This window comes from Cheilinus undulatus, linkage group 1 (genome assembly GCF_018320785.1).
Source record: "Cheilinus undulatus linkage group 1, ASM1832078v1, whole genome shotgun sequence".
Classification (NCBI taxonomy): domain Eukaryota; kingdom Metazoa; phylum Chordata; class Actinopteri; order Labriformes; family Labridae; genus Cheilinus; species Cheilinus undulatus.
Window position 1 is genome coordinate 36293292 of NC_054865.1, and position 21301 is coordinate 36314592.

Below are 21301 nucleotides of genomic sequence, written 5' to 3' on the forward strand. Positions count from 1 at the left end.
AACAGAAAACTTTGATCATTTGGAAACCATCTCATGTCTACATTTCATCTAATGTATTCTTTCTGTTTTAGTGTATGTTTTCAATCTGAAAAACAAAAAAACATAAAATGAATCTAATGTATTCTTTCTGTTTTAGTGTATGTTTTCAATCTAAAAAACAAAAAAAACATAAAATGAATCAAAGTTATTGCTGTCTTTGCAGTGTTTTAGTTTAATTGCTTTGTCAGTGGAACTTCAGCTAAAACAGCATGTTCCTGTTTGTTTCTGCAGACCAAGCGCATGCTGGTAGAAAAGATGGGTCGGGAGGCTGTGGAGCTGGGTCATGGAGAGGTCAGCATCACTGGTGTTGAGGAGAACACTCTAATTGCGAGTCTGTGTGACCTCCTGGAGAGGATCTGGAGCCATGGGCTGCAGGTTAAACAGGTCAGAACGAACTTAATAGACTTGTATACTAATAGTCTTGTATATTTTAGCTCATGATTGACATTACAAAACATACAACTCATCATTGTTCTGTCTTTCAGGGTAAATCTGCCTTGTGGTCTCACCTGCTCCACTATCAGGAGAGCAAAGAGAAGAAAAATGCAACTCCAGGCAGTCTGGGTCCTCCAGGTGAGTCATTACACAATTCAAAAAGTAGTGACTCTTGTTAAAGTGAGGCTAAAAATACTAATGGTTATTTTTTTCCTCATCAGGTTTTATTCATGACACAGAGAGGCGCAAATCTGATGGTGGAGGATCAGCGATGGCCCCACTGAAAGTCTCCCTGATCCAGGACATGAGGTAAGGAGGTAGAGAATGCTTATTTGTGAGATCAACAGAGCAATAACATTTAAAATGGACCTACTTTAAGAAGTGTAAACAAAGATTTTATGGACAGACAGACACTGTTGGTAGGTCTCAAAAGAAGTTAGCTGAGTAAGACTGCCCTCTTGTGGTAGATAATGGAACACTGCCTTTATTAGGTTGTGTGTTTCCATAGAAATATATGCCCAAGTTGTGTGAATGGATCCACACAGGATACTAAGGGGGTATGGAGTGTAAATTGTCACTTCAGTTATTTATAGAAGTGGCAGTTATTTATAATTTACTGCATGTTAAAAGAATGTTTTAACAGTTTTAAATGAGGAAAATCAAAAGAGGGAAATTGATCTTAGAGTTTAAGTGAGAAAAGGTGGAATTACCATAATAACCACATGTTGGCTGTGAAGCACAACTTCTCAGCTGTCAGAAAGCGTTTCGATTTTTACCAATAGCACAAACAGTCACATTCATACGGTATGCTGGCGATGTACTGGGTTTTAAACAGTTAAACTAAACCATTTGGAAAGTAAAGTCAGACTTCATAGCTAAGCATGATGTGCATAAACGTCAGGATGCCAGAAATAAAGAAGAAGCAGAGAAAATTTTGTGGGAAATATTAAATAATTGTGACAAAAGGGCAAAGTTTGGTGAAAAAGTAGCAAAACTGGTTTAAGAGTGGCAACAAAAGGGGCACAATGGGTTTAAGACATGGTGAAAAGGTGTTTCAAGTGGCAAAAATGGTTTTAGACATGGAAAACTGGAAATAAAAGCAGTGAAAAGCAACTACTAGTAGCAGAAATGAGAATACAAACTGGTGAAAAGGTGTTAAGGGTGTCAAACATGGGTTACCAGAGGTATAAGCGGGTGGAAAGTGGCAAAAACTGGTTAAAAATGGCAAAAACAGGCAGGAAATCAGTGCAAAGAGGTTAAAAAGTGGGGATAGTGGTTTCAAAGTGACTAAAATGGTTAAATGTGGCAATAATGGGTTAATCAGAGGCCAAAAAATAGGCATTGAGTAGCAAAATTGATTGAAAGTGGCAAAAATCAGACATAAGGTGGTGGAAAGTGGTTTTAAAAATCTAAAAAATGGGTTGAATTGGTGAAAGGGTGATGAAATGGGATTTTAAAAATCTCAAAAATGGGTTAAAAGTTGCCAAGATGGGTAAAGAAGAGGCACAAATAGGCAAAAATTGCCAAAAAATGTATGTTAGTGGCAAGTAAAAGTGGCAAAAATGGGCAGAAAATGTTTTAGATAATGGCACAACCAATAGTTTCAACATCAGAATGTAATAATAGCAGAGACACTCTTCAGCTGGAATCGAGGTAACTGTTAGCATGCTACATGCTAGCACCAATGCTACTGATCCAACACACACACACACACACATTGATACCATCAATAAATCACACCTGGTGAGGGCCCATTTACTGTGCACATGCATTCATATAATAATATGCCATACATCTATACATAGATACTGAAGGTACTTTAAGATATGCTCAAAACACTCAGCACAAATACACATTCAGACAAAAGCAGTGAGGCTACAATTACCATAACCACTATCTCAGACCCTCAGGCCAACCTGGTGCCCCATTTAACTCAAACATTTTCACTCTAGTATATTTAAAAACATACGACACTGAGACTGTCTGTGACCCCAGGTGCTGCTGCAGTAGACCTGCACACTCAAACAGCCCTGTGTGTGTTGGCAGCCTTTAACATTGTCATCTTATCCGTGCTTGTGTTGCGAGTAGTCGCACAGTAAGTCTGTGTATCAGCAAGTTACTTCCAGCCTAATTACCAGACCCCCCGCCAGACTGACTGAGATGAGGGGAGGGGTCAGCTTGAGGCGCAAACACTCATACTCCACTCATAGATCAACCCCCCTCTACACTCATGGAAAAACATATGACACAGAGGCGACCCTCAGCCTCCAGTAATGACTGTAAATAATTGATCATATTGTCCTAAGAGGCAAAATACTTCAACTGAATTGTCATATTTTAAGCCTTGATAAACAGAGACGATGATAATACTGAAAATATGTGTCAGGTTGTGTTTTCAGTGCAGGGGGCAACAGCAAGAGTTCATATAGTAGATGCTTTACTCTGTTGCCATGGTGATAACGAGCAGCAAAAACTGGGTTACTTGGTTTGAGTGCGGAGGGTGGAGACAGGGAGGGGGGATGAAAGGTGGAGGATGAGACGCATGCAGCTCTCAGCAGACGAGCTTCTGGCACAGGTGGAGTGGAAGGGAATGTGTCTGGACGGCAGAGGCCTTACAGTGGCTCCGAGCGATGACATGGGACTACGTCTGTGTTTGAAAATGCCAACACAGAGAGCTGCTCTGAGAGGGCAGGGGGTCTGACTCATGATGATACATTATATACCCACTAGTCAGGGCTGAAACTCTTATTTTTTATTAAACACTTTGATAATCTGTTAATTATGTGGCTTTATCTAGCAAAATACCAAATATGCTGTCATGGTAGATTTATAATCTGAGGCTCTGCTGCCTTTCTGTTTTATGTTAGTAAAAGTTGTTTATTCTTGGTTCTTGGGCAGTCTATTTATTTGGTGTTTATATTTATAAGGATAAGCATTGAAGTAAGTAAACTTAGTCACATTTTACAGCCTTTTATAGCTTGAACAAAACCCCTAAAAACCTTTAAATACATGAAAATCTACAAAAAATACACCAGATACAGTGCAAGATACTGTGTATCACCACTTTAGACATTATATTTCAGAATTACATGTGTTCATATCACCACATTGGCTCCACTGAGAGACTAAATTAAAGATCTGATCTACATAACTTAAATTAGTCATTCATATCATTCATGCTGTGCATCTGTGGTTCCAAACCTTTTTGGCCTGGGGTTCCCCCACAGCCCTGTCAGATGAATTTATGTAGCCATTCATAAAATCCCACTTACTGTGCTCTAAATGCAAAACACCGCTCTTGTGGATCCTGTGACATTTTTAATGCACGTGAATTAGTAGTGTAAAGTTGGATTGGTCAGTAAGGCTGATTATTCCTGCATACAGTGTCTATAAAAAATACTCACCCCCACCCCCCTGGATCTTTAAACTTTTATTGATCTTATAAAACAGTCATGGTCAGTTTAATTTGGCTTTTTCAACAAAAAGATCTTTAATGTCAAAGTGAAAACAGGTAGCTACAAATTAAGGTCAATTCAACAAAAATGTAAAATTAAGTGGCTGAATAAACATTCACCCCCTTTAAAGTAATTGGCCTAATTCGACAGAGGTGGAGCACAGTGGTGGCAGCATCATGCTGTGGGGATGCTTCTCAGCAGCCGGTCCTGGAAGGCTTGTAAAGGTAGAGGGTAAAATGAATGCAGCAAAATACATGAAAATACTGGAAGGCAAATGTATTCAGTTTGAAAGAGAACTATGGCTTGGGAGAAGATTAATTTCCTGTAAGACTATGACCTCAGTAAAAAGGTAAAACTTCCAAGGGGATGAATATTTTTAATCGGCACTGTATATTCAACTGTTAACCCTTCAGCAAACTTATTTATTCAATACATATACCACCTTTACTCGCCTTTGTTAACCTTTTAGCTGTCCCTTCTATTTTTCCATCTTTCTGGTGCGTTAGCTAGTTTTTACACACCCCAGGTTTTAATCATTTGTGTTGACACAACACTAAATTTTTATATTGATTATGGACTCCCTCCTGAATCTGACATATATCAGTTAAATCTACACATTTTATATTAATCAAATGTTTAAAGTTAAGCTGTTTCAAAATCTTCCCCACATACTTCTATCCTTTAGTAGATTAATATATAAACAGCCTTTCATTGTAAACACTGCATCATGAGTGTCAAAAATCAAAGATAATTCATGGTAATTAATCTTTTTTTCATTTTGTCCCAGAGGATACCTCTGTTTTCACATGATTAATGTTTTCATTCTGTCTCCATATCTTCCCTGACTGTTTGCTGATTTGTTTTTTGTTTTGCAGGCACATTCAGAACATCAGTGAGATAAAGACAGATGTGGGCAAAGCCAGGGCCTGGGTCCGTCTATCCATGGAGAAGAAGCTGTTGTCCAGACACCTAAAGCAGCTGCTTTCAGACCACGAGCTGACAAGGTGAGCAAAACAACACAAAAGTACACCTCACTGTCAGTCACTGTTTCAGTATCAGTCTTCAAGATCACGGAGTGTCCTTTTCACTACCTCACCGTGACCTTCTTTCTGTGTCTATGAAGGAATGTCTGTCTCAGATGAAATGAAGATGATGTTTGATATACCCATTTATAATACATTCACTCCTTTGAAATTGCAAAGCATCATACTTAAGTCCACCGCTGAATAAATTATTCAAAGTCTTCTTCATAATTGATGTCTTAGTGTTGAACTGGGTCAGGGGGACGTCTGTCTGCCTTTGTGACCTTACCGTCTCAAACAATCCTTTTATTTTTTTCCTTTTAGAAAACTGTACAAACGATACGCCTTCCTCCGCTGTGACGACGAGAAAGAGCAGTTCCTGTACCACCTCCTGTCCTTTAATGCTGTCGATTACTTTTGTTTCACCAATGTCTTTACAACAATCAGTGAGTGCTTTTAGATGCCAAACAACAACAATCAATACATTTCAAATGGTTTTAATTTATTAAATTTCTCCCCTACCTTGTCTCCCAGTGATCCCCTACCATGTGGTGGTGGTTTCCAGTAAGAAGCTGGGTGGCTCCATGTTTACAGCCAATCCTTGGGTGTGCGTTTCTGGTGAGCTGGCAGAGACGGGAGTCCTGCAGGTCCCCAGAAACACCCTGGAGATCACTTTTGAGGTTGGTTTAATTTCTTTGATTAAAATAACTCCACTGCATTGCTTTTTTCTTTTATTTTAATTTAACTACAGTGTGTATGTTGTTTTATCATGTTTGCCATTTGTGGAAGATTCTGTATCTGCAACTGCTTCCTAGAAGTTTCTCTAAAGCATTTTTAAGAATAAACTTCATAAGAATTATGAACAGTTTAGCTCAGTTGGTAGAGGAGGCACCCATGTGCTGAGGCTACAGTCCTAAACACACTGGTCACAGGGTCAGTTCCTGATCTCAGCACATTTGGTGCATGTCTTGCCCCTCTCTCTCACTATATACAGTCCCCTCCAAAAGTATTGGAATGGTTGGCCCAATTCCTTTATTTTTGATGTAGACTAAAAACATTTGGGTTTGACACCAAAAGATGAATATGAGACAAGAGATCACCATTTCAGCCTTATTATTTGTAACAGAATACCACATTTTTAGGTGAGCTAAAGTATCGGAAGGAATAGACTTGAAATAGATTAAAGTGAACAAGACTAAATATTTAGTTGCAAATCCTTTTCTTGTAACAACTGCATCGAGCCTGTGACCCACTGACATCACCAAACTTTTGCATTCTTCTTTTCAGCCTCTTTCAGTTGTTGTTTGTATTGGGGGTTTTCTCCCTTCAGTCTCCTTTGTAGTGATCAAAATACATGCTCTATAGATGGGGATTGACTTGACCAGTCTAAAACCTTCCACTTCTTGCCTCTGATGAACTCCTTTGCTGTTTTGGCAGTGTGTTTTGGGTCATTATCTTGCTGCATGATGAAAGATCTCCTAATCAGTTTGGTTGCATCTTTCTTTAAATTGGCAGACAAAATGTTTCTGTAGACTTCTGAGTTCATTTCTCCTACCATCATGAGTTACATCATCAATGTAGATAAACAAGCCTATCCCGGAAGAAGCCATGCAGGCCCAAGCCATGACATTACCTCCTCTGTGTTTCACAGATGAGCTTGTATGTTTGGGATCATGAACAAATCCTTTCTTTCTCCAAACTTGAGTCCTTCTATCACTTTGGTAAAGGTTCATCTTTGTCTCATCAGTCCATAAAACTTTGTCCCAGATTTTTTTAGGCTCGTCTTTGTACTTTTTGGCAAATTTCAGCCTGGCCTTCCTGTTCTTCTTGTTAATGAGTGGTTTGAATCTTCTGGTGTAGCCTCTCTCATGAAGTCTTCTGTGAACAGTAGATGGTGATACCTTCACTCCTGCACTCTAGAGGTTGCTGCTGGTGTCACTAACAGTTGTTTCAGGGTCTTTCTTCACAGCTCTCACAAGGTTTCTGTCTTCAACTGCTGTTGTTTTCCTTGGCCCATTCACAACTATTACTGAGTACACCAGTGGTTTCTTTCTTTTTCAGGACATTCCTACTGGTTGTACTGGCTATGGCCAATGTTTCTGCAGTGGCTCTGATTGATTTTACAGCTTCTCTCAGCTTTTCAATTGCTTTTTTTTCACCCATAGACAGCTTTCTGATTTTTATATTGTTTACACCTCTAACGATAAATACAGTCTGCACATGCAAAACCCAAATCTGAAACTGAGTATAGACATTTAGCACTATTTACAGGTTTGTGTGGGGCCGCTCTTAGCCTAGCCTGCAGCCCAGCTTGTTTGCCCCACTTCCGCCTTCTTGCACAGTGCCATCTCTGCCTCCTTACCACCTGGCTGTAGGTGTCGTGCTGCTCTGCATCCTCCTCCTTTCAGTCTCTGAGCGTCCCGTTCTCTGGATAATCTCTGTTGGGAAAGAAGTAAAGTCAGTGGGAACGCTGTCAGTTCTGGTGTAAGTGTAGGGCTTTGTTTTGCTGCTAGTGATGGAGCGCTCGGCCGCTGCATTCGTACGCATCGCCCCATGCCATCTCAATAGGTAGCATTCAGTAGTCTCCTGTTGATCAGGGAGTGTCCCGTGGCAGTTACTGTCAGTTGTTGTTAGCTTTTAAGCTAGCCAGGAGTTGTAGTTGAGACTGAGGTCTTCTTTTTCACCTTTTTGGGGTTTTGGGCCAACCGTTCCAATAGTTTTGGAGGGAACTGTATATTTCCTGTGTCTCTTCAGCTGTCCTATCAAAATAAAGGCAAAACCCCCCAAAATGATCAAAAAAAGTTGGAAATATGAACAAAAAATTAGTAATGACCCAAAAAAAAGTAGCATTGCTATTATAGTGTGTTTAAGAGGATGACGTGTACATTTTTTAAAGATTAATATTTGGGCTTTTATGCCTTTATTGAAAGGACTGGATAGACTCAGAGATTGGGGAAAGAGAGGATAGGGAATGACGTGGGAAAGAAGCCATGGGACGGATTTGACCTGTACTGGTTGTTTCAGGGCAACAGTCTCTGTACTTGGGGCACATAACCACTGGGCTACCTGCCAGGAAAATTGAAACATGAATTTTGCTGCTAGGAAAATATGTTACCGGACAAGAAAACACAAGTCGTGTGATATGAAAAAGTTTTGAATACAGTTTTGGCTGGTGTTGTTTATATCTCCACATTTCTCTCCCTCTTAGTGCCAGAACCTTGGAAAGCTGACCACCGTGCAAATGGGTCATGATAATTCAGGGCTCTATGCAAAGTGGCTGGTAGAGTCTGTTATGGTCCGCAACGAGATCACAGGTCACACTTACAAGTGAGTTTTTGCTCTGAGAGTCACTTCACCATTTTATTGTTGTTTTATGTCTGTAAAAAAAAGTACTAAAATATGTTTGTTTGGTAGGTTTCCATGTGGGCGGTGGTTGGGGAAGGGCGTGGATGATGGTAGTCTGGAGAGGATCCTGGTAGGAGAACTGATGACCCCCAGCACAGAGAACGATGAAAGGATGTGCCGCACGCCTCCCATGCAGCAGTCACCCGGGATGATGAGGAGGTTTGTCACCATCTCACCCAACAGTAAACCAAGTAAGTTACTCTGCTGCAAAATTACAAGTCATCAGTACCGACATCCTAAGTCATAGTGACATGCAGACTTTTTAATGACTTTTTGTATTCTCTTCTGCATACAGTCTTTTTCTTAATACCCCCACAAGTAAAAATTTAAATGCATGAATGAGAACACAGTGATAAATAGATAAAACCTTGTTAGGGGGTTTCCTCTCTGTGCATGTTCTTATTATCTTACACCCTCTTTGTTTGCCCTTTTCTTTTCCTGTGCAGAGTTAAACACAGGTCAGATTCAGGAGGGAGTCGGAGAGGCCATCAATGGGATTGTGAAGCACTTCCACAAACCGGAGAAGGAGGTGAGAGACACCAGTCTAGACAGGCCCCAACGTGTAGTTCTATTATTCATCACAAATGAAGAAAAGCAGCTTTCTGCTCGGGTGGTCTCAAAGCCCCTCAGTAACTGCAGAGTGTCTAGATTTATTCACACTGCGTACGTGTATGACAGTAGAGTTCACTCTTGTTTTTGATCTATGATAATCAGATTTTTAAAAAGATAAGAAAAGGACTTAAACATTTGGATCACACATATTTACATTTCTAGTGAAAAGAAGCTCAGGATTCAAGTCTCATACATGGAGATATACCTACAGTATTCTTAAAAAAGAGTCCATAAAAAAATAAATATATCAATTAAATGGAAATATAGAGTAACTCTTTGAGTCAAAGCTTTCAGATTTAAGGCACAAACCCTTTTGTAGGAATTGTGGAAGTATTAACACAGATTATGACAAAGAGTTTCCATTATCTGAAAAAAAAAAAAAAACAAACATCATCTTTGCTTTGTAACCTTCGCATCAGATAATCCAGTGAGACACAGTCAAGTAATCTGCCACTGTATTTTACATGAGAGCTTATATGTATCCCAGTTTAAAAAAAACAACAACAAAAAACAAACAAAAAAAACCTTTCAAGCCTATAAAGTTAGCATTTATTTAAGTTTCCTCTTATACTTGTCACTAAGGTCTTAGATATACCAAGCAGCAAAAAAATAGATAATACAGAATTACCATCTGTAATAGTAGACAGGATCTTGTGAATTTCCTGCTCTATGATCACACTGGATTTAATATTGTCATTATTCTTTATCATCACCTAGTCATTCTTTTGGATGTATGTCCTCTGTTAAAGCTGTAATATTAAACACCAGCACTGATAATTATTCATTATTGAGGCTTATGGAGTTATGCCTTTTGAAGCCGTGTGCTGTAAGTGAACTGTTGATTACATGTTTTGAGTCATTCATGTGTAGCACGCCTACAAGTACAAAGGATTTTACTATGGGGAATCCCCTCCACTCATGCTCCACCTCTTTATAGTGCTCAAAGAGGCTGCTTAAGACAGGTTTCCTAAAACTTACACTTCATTATATTGTAGTGTTTTGTTGGGTGTATCACAATGTAAAATATGTGTTGCTAAGTAGTATTTTAAATATCATGCATGTGTGCATATATGTAATTTATGGTATGTCAGTCATATAGACAAGATAGCATTTCATATGTTTTGATTTACACACTGACCACACAGCCACAGCCACAAATGTTGAAACATAAATTTACACAACCCTCAGTTTGTTCTGGCAAAATTCTGCATAATTTCTTTTTATCCCTTAGAATCATTCATTCATGTATAAAATATGTCTTTTGAAAGGCAGCTGGTCTGGTATATTCTGCACAGGTTTGCCCCTTAGTCGTCTGTCAGTTCAGTTAGTATTTTAGTGCCCTAATTGGATGTTAGAAGCTGTTGAATTGTATATTTGACTTTGAGAAAAAAGACACATGGATTACAACTAACTGCATGCTTTTGCTGTGGTATTTACTTTCCACAGAGAGGCAGTCTGACTCTTTTGCTCTGTGGGGAGTACGGCCTTGTTTGGGCTCTGGAGCAAGTTTTCCAGCACGGATTCAAATCACCCAGACTGTTTAAGAATGTCTTCATCTGGGACTTCTTGGGTAAGGACTTCATATTAGTAGTCTTTTTGCATGGTTGAAGCTGTTTCAGTGATACTCCATCCAAAATCCACAAGTTTAGACTATGCAACAAGCAGACCCCATAGCAAAGAAGTAAAATCTTCTTTTCATTATCAGCAGCCTTGCTAAGTTTAAGTTATAGCCATTTGCAGTTGTGTCCAACAACATCCTACTTGAAATGAATAAAAACTTCTTTTGTAGCAATAACCATTTCTGTTATATGGTCAAAGACCATAATGGTGGACAGATGTGAATGTATTCTGCTGCAGAATTGGGCAAATATTTATGAAAACTGATTCAACATGAACCAAGAGAAACTAAAACATTGGTTTAAAGGTTTTGGAAACAACAGAGCAAACAAGCACAACCTTGTGCTGAGAACAGTTTGTTTAAACCTGGTGTGTCTGTTTTAAAAACTATTTGGGGTCAAGAAATTCTTCCTTCCATTTCGGTAGTAATCTATAATTTACTGTTACCTCTTATGTATTTTAATTTAATATTTTAAAATATCTTATTTTTCTCTAACAGAAAAGTCACAAGTGTACTTTGAAAGTGCGGAGCAGCGGGAGGTGACTCCAGATGAAAATTGGCAATCCAGAGTGCGCCACTTCTGCCGCTTCATGCGTGCTATTAACAACACGTCAAGAAACATTGGCAAGGATGGAAAGTTCCAGATGCTCGTCTGTCTGGGTGCAAGGTGGGCAGATATAGCAGACATTTTATACACATGCTGTGTGACTGCAGTGAATTGTGTTTTACAAATGTAAGATTTAGTATGCAGATAGGCTTTAATGATAAGTATTGATGCTGTTGGTCCAGAAAAGAATCTGGATCTCCATGTAGCATCTCATTCATGTAGTTATATATAAAAGGATCAAGCTTTAGCCTGCAGGATACATATCAACCCTTCTTACATGGAAACCGTAACCATCCAGGATGCATTGCTTTGTTTCTGACCCTGCATCCTGATCTGCAGGGACTTCAGTGAAAATGATATCATCTTGGAGGATTCTTGAGGCATCAGATATTTTATTGGTTTCCACCAGTTCACATTCCCTTTTAGAGAGCAAGTGTTCCTGTATTTTGAGTGTACATGGATGCTATGGTTTGAATGTTGATGTAGAAATGTGTTGAACCTTCTTTCTTTTAGCTACATCTTTATGGTCCCCAGTACAGCAACAATTAATTTATTGAGCATTAGGAAAAGGAAATGTTTGCTATTGTTAGGATTATACATGAATCTCAGCTTCATATCATTTAGTAGTTATGTATGAGTTTAAAAATGTCAGAAAATAAGCAATTTGAGGACATCATTGTAGGTTCAAAGACATTCTGATCATCATTTCACAGCTGTTGGTTGATTTTAAAATGATGGATTAAATCTTAATGAAATTATCCCAAAATTATAAACATAAACAGTTACAGACATTAGAGTTAGAAAAAAGGTGATGTTCCTAACTGCTGCAAATTTGGTTTATAATTTACTTTTTATTCTATTTTGCTGTCAAAATTTTATTTGCATTGTACTTTTGCAAAATTTAAACAGTGACACTGTGCCTTTGTCTTCTCTCAGGGACCATTTGCTGCATCACTGGATTGCTCTGCTTGCAGACTGTCCAATCACCACTCAGATGTATGAGGACACAGCACTGATAAAAGACCGCTCATTGGTAAACTCTCTGATCAGAGTACTACAGACTCTGCAGGAGTTCAACATCACCCTGGAGGCTTCGCTTGTCAAAGGTGTTGGTATCTAAACCCAACAGACAAAGGCCGCTGGGGACCACTGAAGAGAGTTACTGACCCTTTTATATGCAGGAACCCACTTGAACAAAGGACATTTCTGGCTTATATTAAAGCTACTGTTACATTTGCCATATATATTAAGTGCAATGAGCCTTTCAAGATATGTTGTTATTTTTATTCTCAATGATGTTGCCATTAGATGTTAAAAATATGTTTTCTATTATGAACCATGATTTTCACATTATTGACAATGACCTATCCGTGCTATAATGTTTTATTGAAAGCTAAATATTTTCATTGTTATCGTGCTGACTGCTGACAATGGCTATATTTAAAGGAAAAGGAGGATCAAAACTGTTAATATATTTTCAGAGAACACAGTATTATTTTGTTAACTCAGTCAAGTTGCTTGCTCTGTTGTCAACTCAGATTCAAAAGTCATTACACAGAGCTTGAAGCAAATGATGCAGAAGTATGCTTTATAAGTATGTGTATGACGGGGGGTTCGTAGTGTGAAGATGCTTCACCTACAGAGGAATTAAAAGGCTGTTACATTTGGGTTATTCCCTGAGAAATGTACTAGTATGCAGATCTTTCACATTTAAAACCTAAAATGATCCTTTTTGCATGATAATAAGACTGTGGCATAAGCCTGTTGGACAGTTTATTCTGTTGGATAAGGGAGAAAAGCCCAAGTCCTCCAAAAGATGCTTGAACTTGCTTTCTGTGCAAAGTGGATCAAAATGACAGCCTTCATGTAAATACCTCCAACCTACTGTTTCTGCCTACCATCATCCCAGTCCTCACACTACATCTGTCCTCCTCTCTGAACAAAGACAGTGGTGATCTGTGTCAGCTCCTCATGAAGGATGGTCTAGATTTCCCATGCTAGGGGCAACCAAGGACAGTTCAGTCCCCTATCCTGATTTTTTGTCATCATGGTTTCTTGCTATGCAATATCCACAAGAAAATTCAACCCTCTACAAACTTCACATGGGGGTGTCTTTGATATTACCAAGCCCTCTGTTACATGCATCAAACTCTACTGTGCAGAACAAGAGATCTGATATGTGAAGGACTTCTTTTCTGTGCCAACAACATCTGGAATGACTGTGTTGTACTCGTCTGTGTACGAACACCACATGAGCATCTTGGGAGATATATATTTTTGTTTTCCAATACTGTTGTACATTTATTGACATAGCTGTGTAATGTAGTGTTTACTAAGTGAGCAACAGTGTACAGTGTAAAAAATATATTAAGAATAAAGCATCTGTAATGGGTTGGAAATTAACTTAGTTGTAATAACCAGTTATTGTGTTATATTATAGTTATCTTTTGAATGGGCTTTGCAAGGCAAGATTTTTTTTTTTTACTTCAAAAAAGTGCAGCTTCTTTGATGTGAATATCAGCTAACTTTATTACTCTACACTGACAGAAGTTAGGTTGCAGAATTTCTTCTTAAATTTCAACACTAGTGTTTTCTTTAATGTTATCAGGTAATGTTATCTAAGTGAAGGGAACAGTGATAATTATTTGCGGATTGGCTGATTATCAGAATAATAACTCAACAACACACATCTTAAATGAGTTAGTACATATCTCCTCCATTTACAATCTTTAAGGCAAAAGACTAAAAACATGAAATAGCACTAACTTTTGCGTCAAATACATGCTTTTAACGCTGCTTTAACATGGATTTACGTGTAGAGCCGGTAATACCCCACTGAAAAATGTTTAATATTCTCTGCCCAATGTGCTTTCTCAGCTGACAAAATGTCAACAAACCCGTTCGCGCCATGTCGAATGTCTGTTTTTCTTTGAAGCCTTCGGACCAAGTGGCTCATGGGATATTGAGTTTGAAAAGAGAGCCGTTGCTTCTGACGGCACGCATATTTCCCGCTAGTTCACTACGCCTCCCATCGTTCATGTCTTCCGAAGAGGGCCCGAGGATAGCGGTGATAGGTTGAAACCAGATTCAAACTCCACTGCTGCACTCCTTATATGGTCATTGTACGCACAGCTCTTTCATTCCTGCTTTTTATGCTAATCGTATTCTAATGCCCAGCTGTATGCATTAGTAGTATGAGCATGCGCAGTCGGTGAAAAGAATACGACGAAGATTCAAAGTTTTTGTTCAGTAAGTGCACTGTTACTTCTCTTCTACATAAAATTCACTTTTGAAATTTAATTTATTTGCAAAGTTTGGACGAGCTTCTTGTAATTTGGTGTTGGTGCAACCTGACGTGTGCGTTTCCAGTTGTTGCGAGCTAAATGTATATGGACTAACCGACCTGACAATAGGATAACGTGGAAGTCAACGAGAGCGTGGCGTGGTAATGGTAGCAGAGGCGGTTAGCTAGCATGCTAACGGCTAACAACAATGAACCATATTTGGCGCTCAAGGGGGCAAAAGTTTGAATTTAAAGGGGGGATATGTTAATTTCAACTTTATGAAATTTTAAATGCTTTTGACAACATACTTTATTTACATTAAGTCATAAACAGTGTGTTATGTAACTAAGGCTGTCGTGTTACACATATTTCATCGAAGAGCCCGGTAGCTTTTTGTTTCTTCACTTCAAAAAGCGGTACTGCTGCCCGTTTATTGTTTCGGCTTCTCGTTGTAAACAAATCCACGACTGTGCTTTGTCATGTATTAGCTGCTAAAATCTTTTAAATTCGTCGAGTGTGTAGTTAATTCTGTAGTAATAAGAAAAGTTACAAGAAATGTCTGAAAACGATAGTAAAGCGGTGTGTTGTTGGAGTAACGTTAGTGCGATTCACCTCGCTTTAACCAAGACAGGAGTTTTAAAGTTTGGGATCCTGAATGAGCCAGTTCTGCATAAAATTAAACTTATTTTGAAGTCTTCTTTTGTGCATTTGACATCACAATCTGTATGACCCAGTTACGACGTTTGTATTGTGTGTTTTTTTACTATGTCGCTTATTCCCGCTACTTTGCTTACCTTAAGTAATATAGGTTAGTTTGCTATTACTGAAGGTTGTTATTGTGTTTTGATTTTTTGATCATTGTAGTTAACAATTTATGTACGCCTTTAGTTTTTGTTCGTGTAGTATTTATGAAAAAACGTAGGGTTATGATAGACCGTGTGTGTACGTGCTGGGACCGCCCCCTTTTAGTAGTAGTGAGCACAACTGTCTGCAGACATCCACGGTGCTTGTGACGGGATCTGGGACATACACATATCATTGTTGTTCGTGTTGCAGGTTTTTGTCATAACACTGAGCAACAGGAAGACTATGTTCGGCTTTCACAAGTCAAAGATATACCGGAGTAATGACGGCTGTTGCATCTGCAAGACCAAATCCTCCAGTTCACGCTTCACAGACAGCAGCCGATATGAGGAGACGTTCAGGATGTGTTTTGGGTAAAAAGCTCTTCCTTATTTATTTCATGCTCTTTAATAGTGTCTATCTGATTGTTTTTTTTTTTATCCGCTAGTCTGCACAGATGCAGTAACTGAACGACTTGGTTAGGATGCTGAACTTGAGCCATGTGCGTTGTGTGTTTCATTCATTTTTCTAGGCTGTCAGAAGATCGTGTTGGAGACATTTGCAATGCATGTGTGTTACTGGTTAAGAGATGGAAGAAGCTACCAAATGGCTCCAAGAAGAACTGGAACCATGTAAGTGATGCTGTTTACAATAATGAGATCTTCTGTTAGAATTTAAAAAATAAAAATGTAACATTTCAGCAATTTAAAAAAAAACATCTGCTATGTAAAGTTTGGGTTTAAATGGGCTTGCTCCTTTGCCTCTCTGCACACATATAAGGAGACTGCAGAGCTGCAGCAAAACCACTCTTATCATTTTATTCTGCAAAAAGGTAAAGGTAAAAGGTGTAAACTCCCAGAACTCTACCTCATCCTTTCCCAAACTTAAGTATGTTGTGGCATGACACAAACTGAAATACTTTTGTTTCATAAACAAATAACATAATGCAAATGCCTTGCTATAAATTTTTATTAACATAACTCTGAAAGTGTTTTTGGGGTCATAAAGAACTTTAATGAATCAGTGCTATTTATTTTGTTTTTAATCGGGCCTCTGCAAAGTCACTTGGATTTTACTTTCTTATATCCATCTCTGTAAATGTACTCTGTTGACCAGCAAACTCTTCCGAACTAGCATTAGTGTCTCCGAAGGCGCTGATAGATTCTTAAAATCATGAAGCGCCTGGCACAGTCGAATGTTTAATGGTGTCACCAGTCTGTCCAGTTAAACTGTGATAATGGTTGTATACATCAGCCAAAACAAATTATAATTTGTTGACATGATTTAAAGCCTCTGGCTGTGTTTGTTACTTCCTTGTATTAAAATAACATGTAATCAAGTATTTCATGATCATTTAAAACATGACAATTTAAAAAATCTAGGATTTTTAGTCATTTAAGTGACCTCTCACAGCCAACCTCAGCAATCCTTGGGTCCACCAGTGGTCTCGGCTCACATTTTCAGAAGCAATGCTCTATCTGATCACTTGAAACTTAATACAAACTTCCCCACTTTAAAGAGAGCTACTAAATGCTGGTTAATTCAGCGACAGAGCTGCACTCGTGTCTGATATTCTGTGATACTTCCATTGTTTAATGTGTTTCTACTGTCTCATGTTGGACCCACTTCACATTTTCCCTTTTTTTAAATTAACAGTTTTAACATTTTATTCTCCTTAAAGCCTGTCTAGGGATGGTTATTGTCAATTAGTATTTGCTGTAACATTATAATACTTGCATGGGTTGGCTGTACTCAGTTGTCTATGTATAATGTATCTGTCCCTAACAAATTAACTATAAATAAACTGGCCTTGCCTTTCCCTGACTTGACTCAGGTGGTTGATGCCAGAGCTGGACCAGGCTTCAAGGTAACAAAACCCAAGAAGATGAAGAACAGCGATGGGAAGAAGAAAAGCAAGTTAAAGAAGATTCATAAGTTAAAGAGACAAAGTAAGTTATTAGAATAATAACTACCAGTTGTTTGCATGAATCAAGATTATTATTTTGTATCAGAAATTTGATTGTAATTTGTTAGGAAATAAGTATTAGTTGTTGTAAATTTTATGATTGTTCTATGGTAAACATCTTTTTAGTCTTTTTAAAAATGAGTGTTAATCAGCATCTTGTGGATATGGGCAGGCACTGAGCAACTGGCATGTTTTTAGGTTCGTGTTGTAGGGGTAATAACAGTTAAAATGACATTACAGGAAACATGGTGCACAAATCAAGAGAATCAAGAGAGGGATAGTATTATTCAGAGACCTGCAGAACAGTTTGGCTTTTGGGGGTTATCCATACGTACAGATGTTCATTATGCTTTTTTTCCCTGATGTCATTCTACAACTTAAACTAATTGAAGTCCTAAAGCCCGTTTCAGACTGGGAGTGTGTTTTGCTGCTTGCGTGTGATGCACATGTCTGCACCGGCTTCTGCCGGTGCGGCTTTCACACAGGGTGCGAGTTTTCTGCGTGTCAGCCAATTCTCCCTGCTCTTAAAGTCCTGTCCTTCTTCACAAGTTTTACCTGAATAAACCCCCTACAAGCTACTTGATTCACTGTTTAGAGGAAGTATGTCGGGATTTATTCAAAACAAAGGCATCTGTACAAGTGAAAGGAGTTTCTATACAGAAATGCTAAGTCAGGCTTTTAAATTGAAAAGCACTTACTGTGTTTGACTTTCTTGTGACATATTCTACCATTCTAATATTGTCCATAACTGCATGCTGTGCGCGGAAAAATAGGTGAGACTTTGAATCTCTGAGCTCTCTGTGCATAAGCCGTGTGTATCAGGCACACGAGACCCTGACTTGTAAACATGCAATCAAACTGAAAATCCAGGCGTGTCGCAGTCGAGACGCACGTGTCACGCTCCCAGTCTGAAACGGGCTCAAGTCTTGAAAATAAATACATAACCTACCGAATACTGTGAATCTTCATATTTTTTAAATTGCTCCGAATAGTAGTGCCAAGTGCCAAGATGAAGGCTGATTGTCATGCCTGTCATTAGACTTACTTAGCAACACAAAAATAACAGCATTTGTTCAGATCTTTTTAAATTCAAAAATACTTATGCTTGAATGAATTAACCACTATTTAATAATTTTTGCTGATATGTTGGTCTCCTGTCTATATACTTTTCAGTGTTTGCATTTGTGCATATGCTACAAGCACATCCTCTTTAATGTGAGCTGGCTCAAGATCAAACTGGGGTTAGGTTTAACATGGATTACTACTGTAATGTGACATCCCTGCATGATTCTACTTCTTAGCTTCAGGTTAACTGGTGTATGTTTAACATGCCACTGATTTGATTCCTGACTGTTTGTTGACTCCATGGACTTTCTCATGCCATAATCACAAATATTTTATTACTTTACTCAGTGAGTATGATTCCAGTGTTTTAATAGTATGTTTTGATTTCTAAGTAGACTCAGATGCCCACAGTACAACCTCCAGCGTGTCTCCTGCTCAGTCCCCAAGTTACAGCCAGTCAGATGATGGCTCGGACATCGAATCAAAACAAAGACGCACAGCTTCCCCACTCTTCTCCTTTTTGGATCGATCCTACTGGAAAAGGTAAGTTTGTCCTCTCATCCAAAATCTATAAAAACCTATTTATTACTGTTTTTGTATACATGATATGACCTAAAGAGTTGTTTTTCATGTTCCCCTGTTAGGCAGAAAGTGTGCTGTGGGATTATCTACAAGGGGCGGTTTGGAGAAGTGATTATTGATCCTCGACTCTTCAAACCCTGCTGTAGTTCTAAAAAACAGAAGACGCTGGCATCCACCAAAGTGGCCGCACACCTTCCAGACACGCTTCCTCCACAGCTCCCAGAAGACATAAAAGAAACATGGTGACTGCTTTTGTAAAACCCCCCTGTAGGGTTATCCATGGCATCCACCTGGATTTGTCTCCAGTGGCAGACCTCCCACTTTCTAATTCGCCCAGTTATCCCAGTTCAATGTTTATTTGATATGTCGAATTCCTTTTCATATGGGTATTTTTTAACTTTTGTATAGAATTGATTTTGTTTTTTATATAAAGCAAAAAGAAAAAAAAATATTTTGGGCATTAGTGTTATTTATAGGATGAGGAATTTTGATGACACTCCGTTTCTGAGTCTACATTTTTTACGTTATTTTGTAATACGTGATGTTTTGTAAATATTTTGTCGCCTTTTTTATACATATCAGGACTGTTCTTTTTTTTAAATATGTTTTCTTTATTGACCGTCTAATTGTAAGAGTGCATCTGAAGACAACAGCTTTTTCTAATACCAGCTTTTTGCTTGTGTGCGTCGGTGTGTTGGAGTGGTTCTTCGACATGTCACTGGATTGCTGTCTTATCTGTTTGTGCCATATTTCACATTTGAGTCAGTAGAATTTTCTGGAACACAAATAGCTTTTGTTTACACAGGAGATCATCAGCACAACTGCTTTCTATGAATTTAATGAGCTTTTATTGTGTGTGTCTGGATAAGACCCTATGATCTCTGACATTTTTACAGCTTAAGCATGCATTAAGTTTGACTCACCCCATGCAAGCAGTACATTCCTTTTTTCAGAATAACAGTGATTTATTTATTTTCTATGTACAGCCTCCAATTAAATCACAATGCATGATGTTTTTTTGTAAATACACAATGTTTTGGCATTTGGTACATCCAGATCTTTTACCACTACTTCTGTAAGAAAAATGTTTTCTGTGTCTAAAATGTACCAAAACCTTTACATCCTAGTTAAGCTGTCAATAATTCAGCACATTTTCATGTCAGATGTTTTCTGGCTATTTCTCTCCAGGTGTGCATATCTCCAGCCTGTTTAGAAATATGTGTAAACTGCAGGGAAAGGTGGCTGCTGTGTCACAGCAACCTTATCTACTTAAATGCTGAAGGCATGCAATGGTGAGAAGTTGAACATTTAGAAAACGTATGACATGTTTTACGGTTATCATGTATGTTTTTAGTGCAAGTGTTTTTGTGACTGCCAGTGCTGTGATTTATCCTCAAAAGCTGTTAAAGTTCAAACTATGCAGACATGTTGAATGTGTGAAGTGCTCTAGGGCTATCATTTTGCTAGTAAAGTGATTGATCCCTACTCAACCAAATTGGCTTATTGTAAGCAGACATTTTTTTACAGCAATAATTTTCCCAATCACAATTCATAATTGTCTCAATATTTCTTATGTGTGTCATGTTGAAATAATACTTAATTGCACAGTTTAAGCCATGATCCGTAGTGTCTTTCTAACACTGCAGTAGAAACCGCTTTGTTTTTCTTTTATTCTGTCTCAAACTTCATGAATTGAAAGGCAATGATCTGTAAAGTTGCTTAATATATAAATTTTCTGTGGCAGGGTAGTTTAAATGCTGAACATGTAAAGGAGAAATACTGCTCCCTTTTAAAACTGGGAAATAAGCTTGTTTTTGTCCTTAAGGAGTTGCCATATTGTTTTTGTGAGGTACATTTTGGGATATGAGATGTGCCTTAATGAATTACCTGACCTTTTCATTTGATTATCGTGTAATTTATACTTATTTATTGCAGAACCTTTTTAACAGAATTTTTTGATACTTGGTTTAGAGCCTTTCAGAAAGACTGTTATTCATTTTGTGCACTTCCGATGAACATGCCATGTAGATGTTTTTTTAATGCTTTTTTGTATACTGTACCACAAAGTAGAACTGTATTGTAATAAAAAAGAAGAAAAAGTACTGGTTATTTCCCTCAACAGTAGGTGGCGCAAGAGTATTGGGTGGTTTGGACAAACATCTGTGATGGAGTCCAGTCCAGGGTATGTTCATAAATTTGAATCGTCATTATAGATGTTAATATTTTTTGTTTGCATGATAAAGGTTGTTAGCTGTTAGAAAGTAGGATTTGCTAAAGAACGCCTTAATAAAAAATCTAAGTAGGAAGGATGTTAGGAAGGACAGACCCTCATGAGAGTGATTCTACAGCAATGTGCCTTATCATGTCT

General features: G+C 38.3%; 2 protein-coding genes across 4 annotated transcripts in view; both read left to right on the plus strand.

Moving 5' to 3' along the window:
- The window catches only part of dennd5a (DENN/MADD domain containing 5A), a 46217-nt gene extending 32627 nt beyond the window's left edge, over positions 1-13590 (plus strand). For both annotated transcript variants that reach the window (XM_041811682.1, XM_041811759.1), the window contains 12 exons: positions 271-423; positions 525-612; positions 696-783; positions 4805-4933; positions 5276-5397; positions 5486-5631; positions 8160-8278; positions 8366-8547; positions 8803-8885; positions 10415-10538; positions 11085-11253; positions 12130-13590. In XM_041811682.1, coding sequence (XP_041667616.1) covers positions 271-423; positions 525-612; positions 696-783; positions 4805-4933; positions 5276-5397; positions 5486-5631; positions 8160-8278; positions 8366-8547; positions 8803-8885; positions 10415-10538; positions 11085-11253; positions 12130-12313 — 1587 coding nt within the window. In that variant the 3' untranslated portion in view covers positions 12314-13590. The remainder of the gene's footprint in view (positions 1-270; positions 424-524; positions 613-695; positions 784-4804; positions 4934-5275; positions 5398-5485; positions 5632-8159; positions 8279-8365; positions 8548-8802; positions 8886-10414; positions 10539-11084; positions 11254-12129) is intronic.
- Positions 13591-14391: 801 nt separating this feature from the next.
- sinhcafl (SIN3-HDAC complex associated factor, like) lies at positions 14392-20418 on the plus strand. Of its 2 annotated transcripts, none has more exons than XM_041784127.1 (6): positions 14392-14442; positions 15534-15694; positions 15853-15952; positions 17155-17269; positions 18744-18894; positions 18996-20418. In XM_041784127.1, the coding sequence occupies exons 2-6, from the start codon at positions 15567-15569 to the stop codon at positions 19177-19179; spliced, it is 678 nt and encodes a 225-aa protein (XP_041640061.1). In that variant the 5' UTR covers positions 14392-14442; positions 15534-15566; the 3' UTR covers positions 19180-20418. The 2 variants fall into 2 exon arrangements, with proteins under 2 accessions (XP_041640061.1, XP_041640135.1); XM_041784201.1 differs by having other exon boundaries at positions 18747-18894.
- The last annotated feature ends 883 nt before the right edge of the window (positions 20419-21301 follow it).

Coding starts and splice junctions, on each gene's coding strand:
- sinhcafl (XM_041784127.1), top strand. CDS start 15,567: ATGTTCGGCTTTCACAAGTCAAAGATATACCGGAGTAATGACGGCTGT. Junction 15,953..17,154: donor CCAAGAAGAACTGGAACCAT/GTAAGTGATGCT, acceptor GACTTGACTCAG/GTGGTTGATGCCAGAGCTGG. Junction 17,270..18,743: donor TCATAAGTTAAAGAGACAAA/GTAAGTTATTAG, acceptor TTGATTTCTAAG/TAGACTCAGATGCCCACAGT.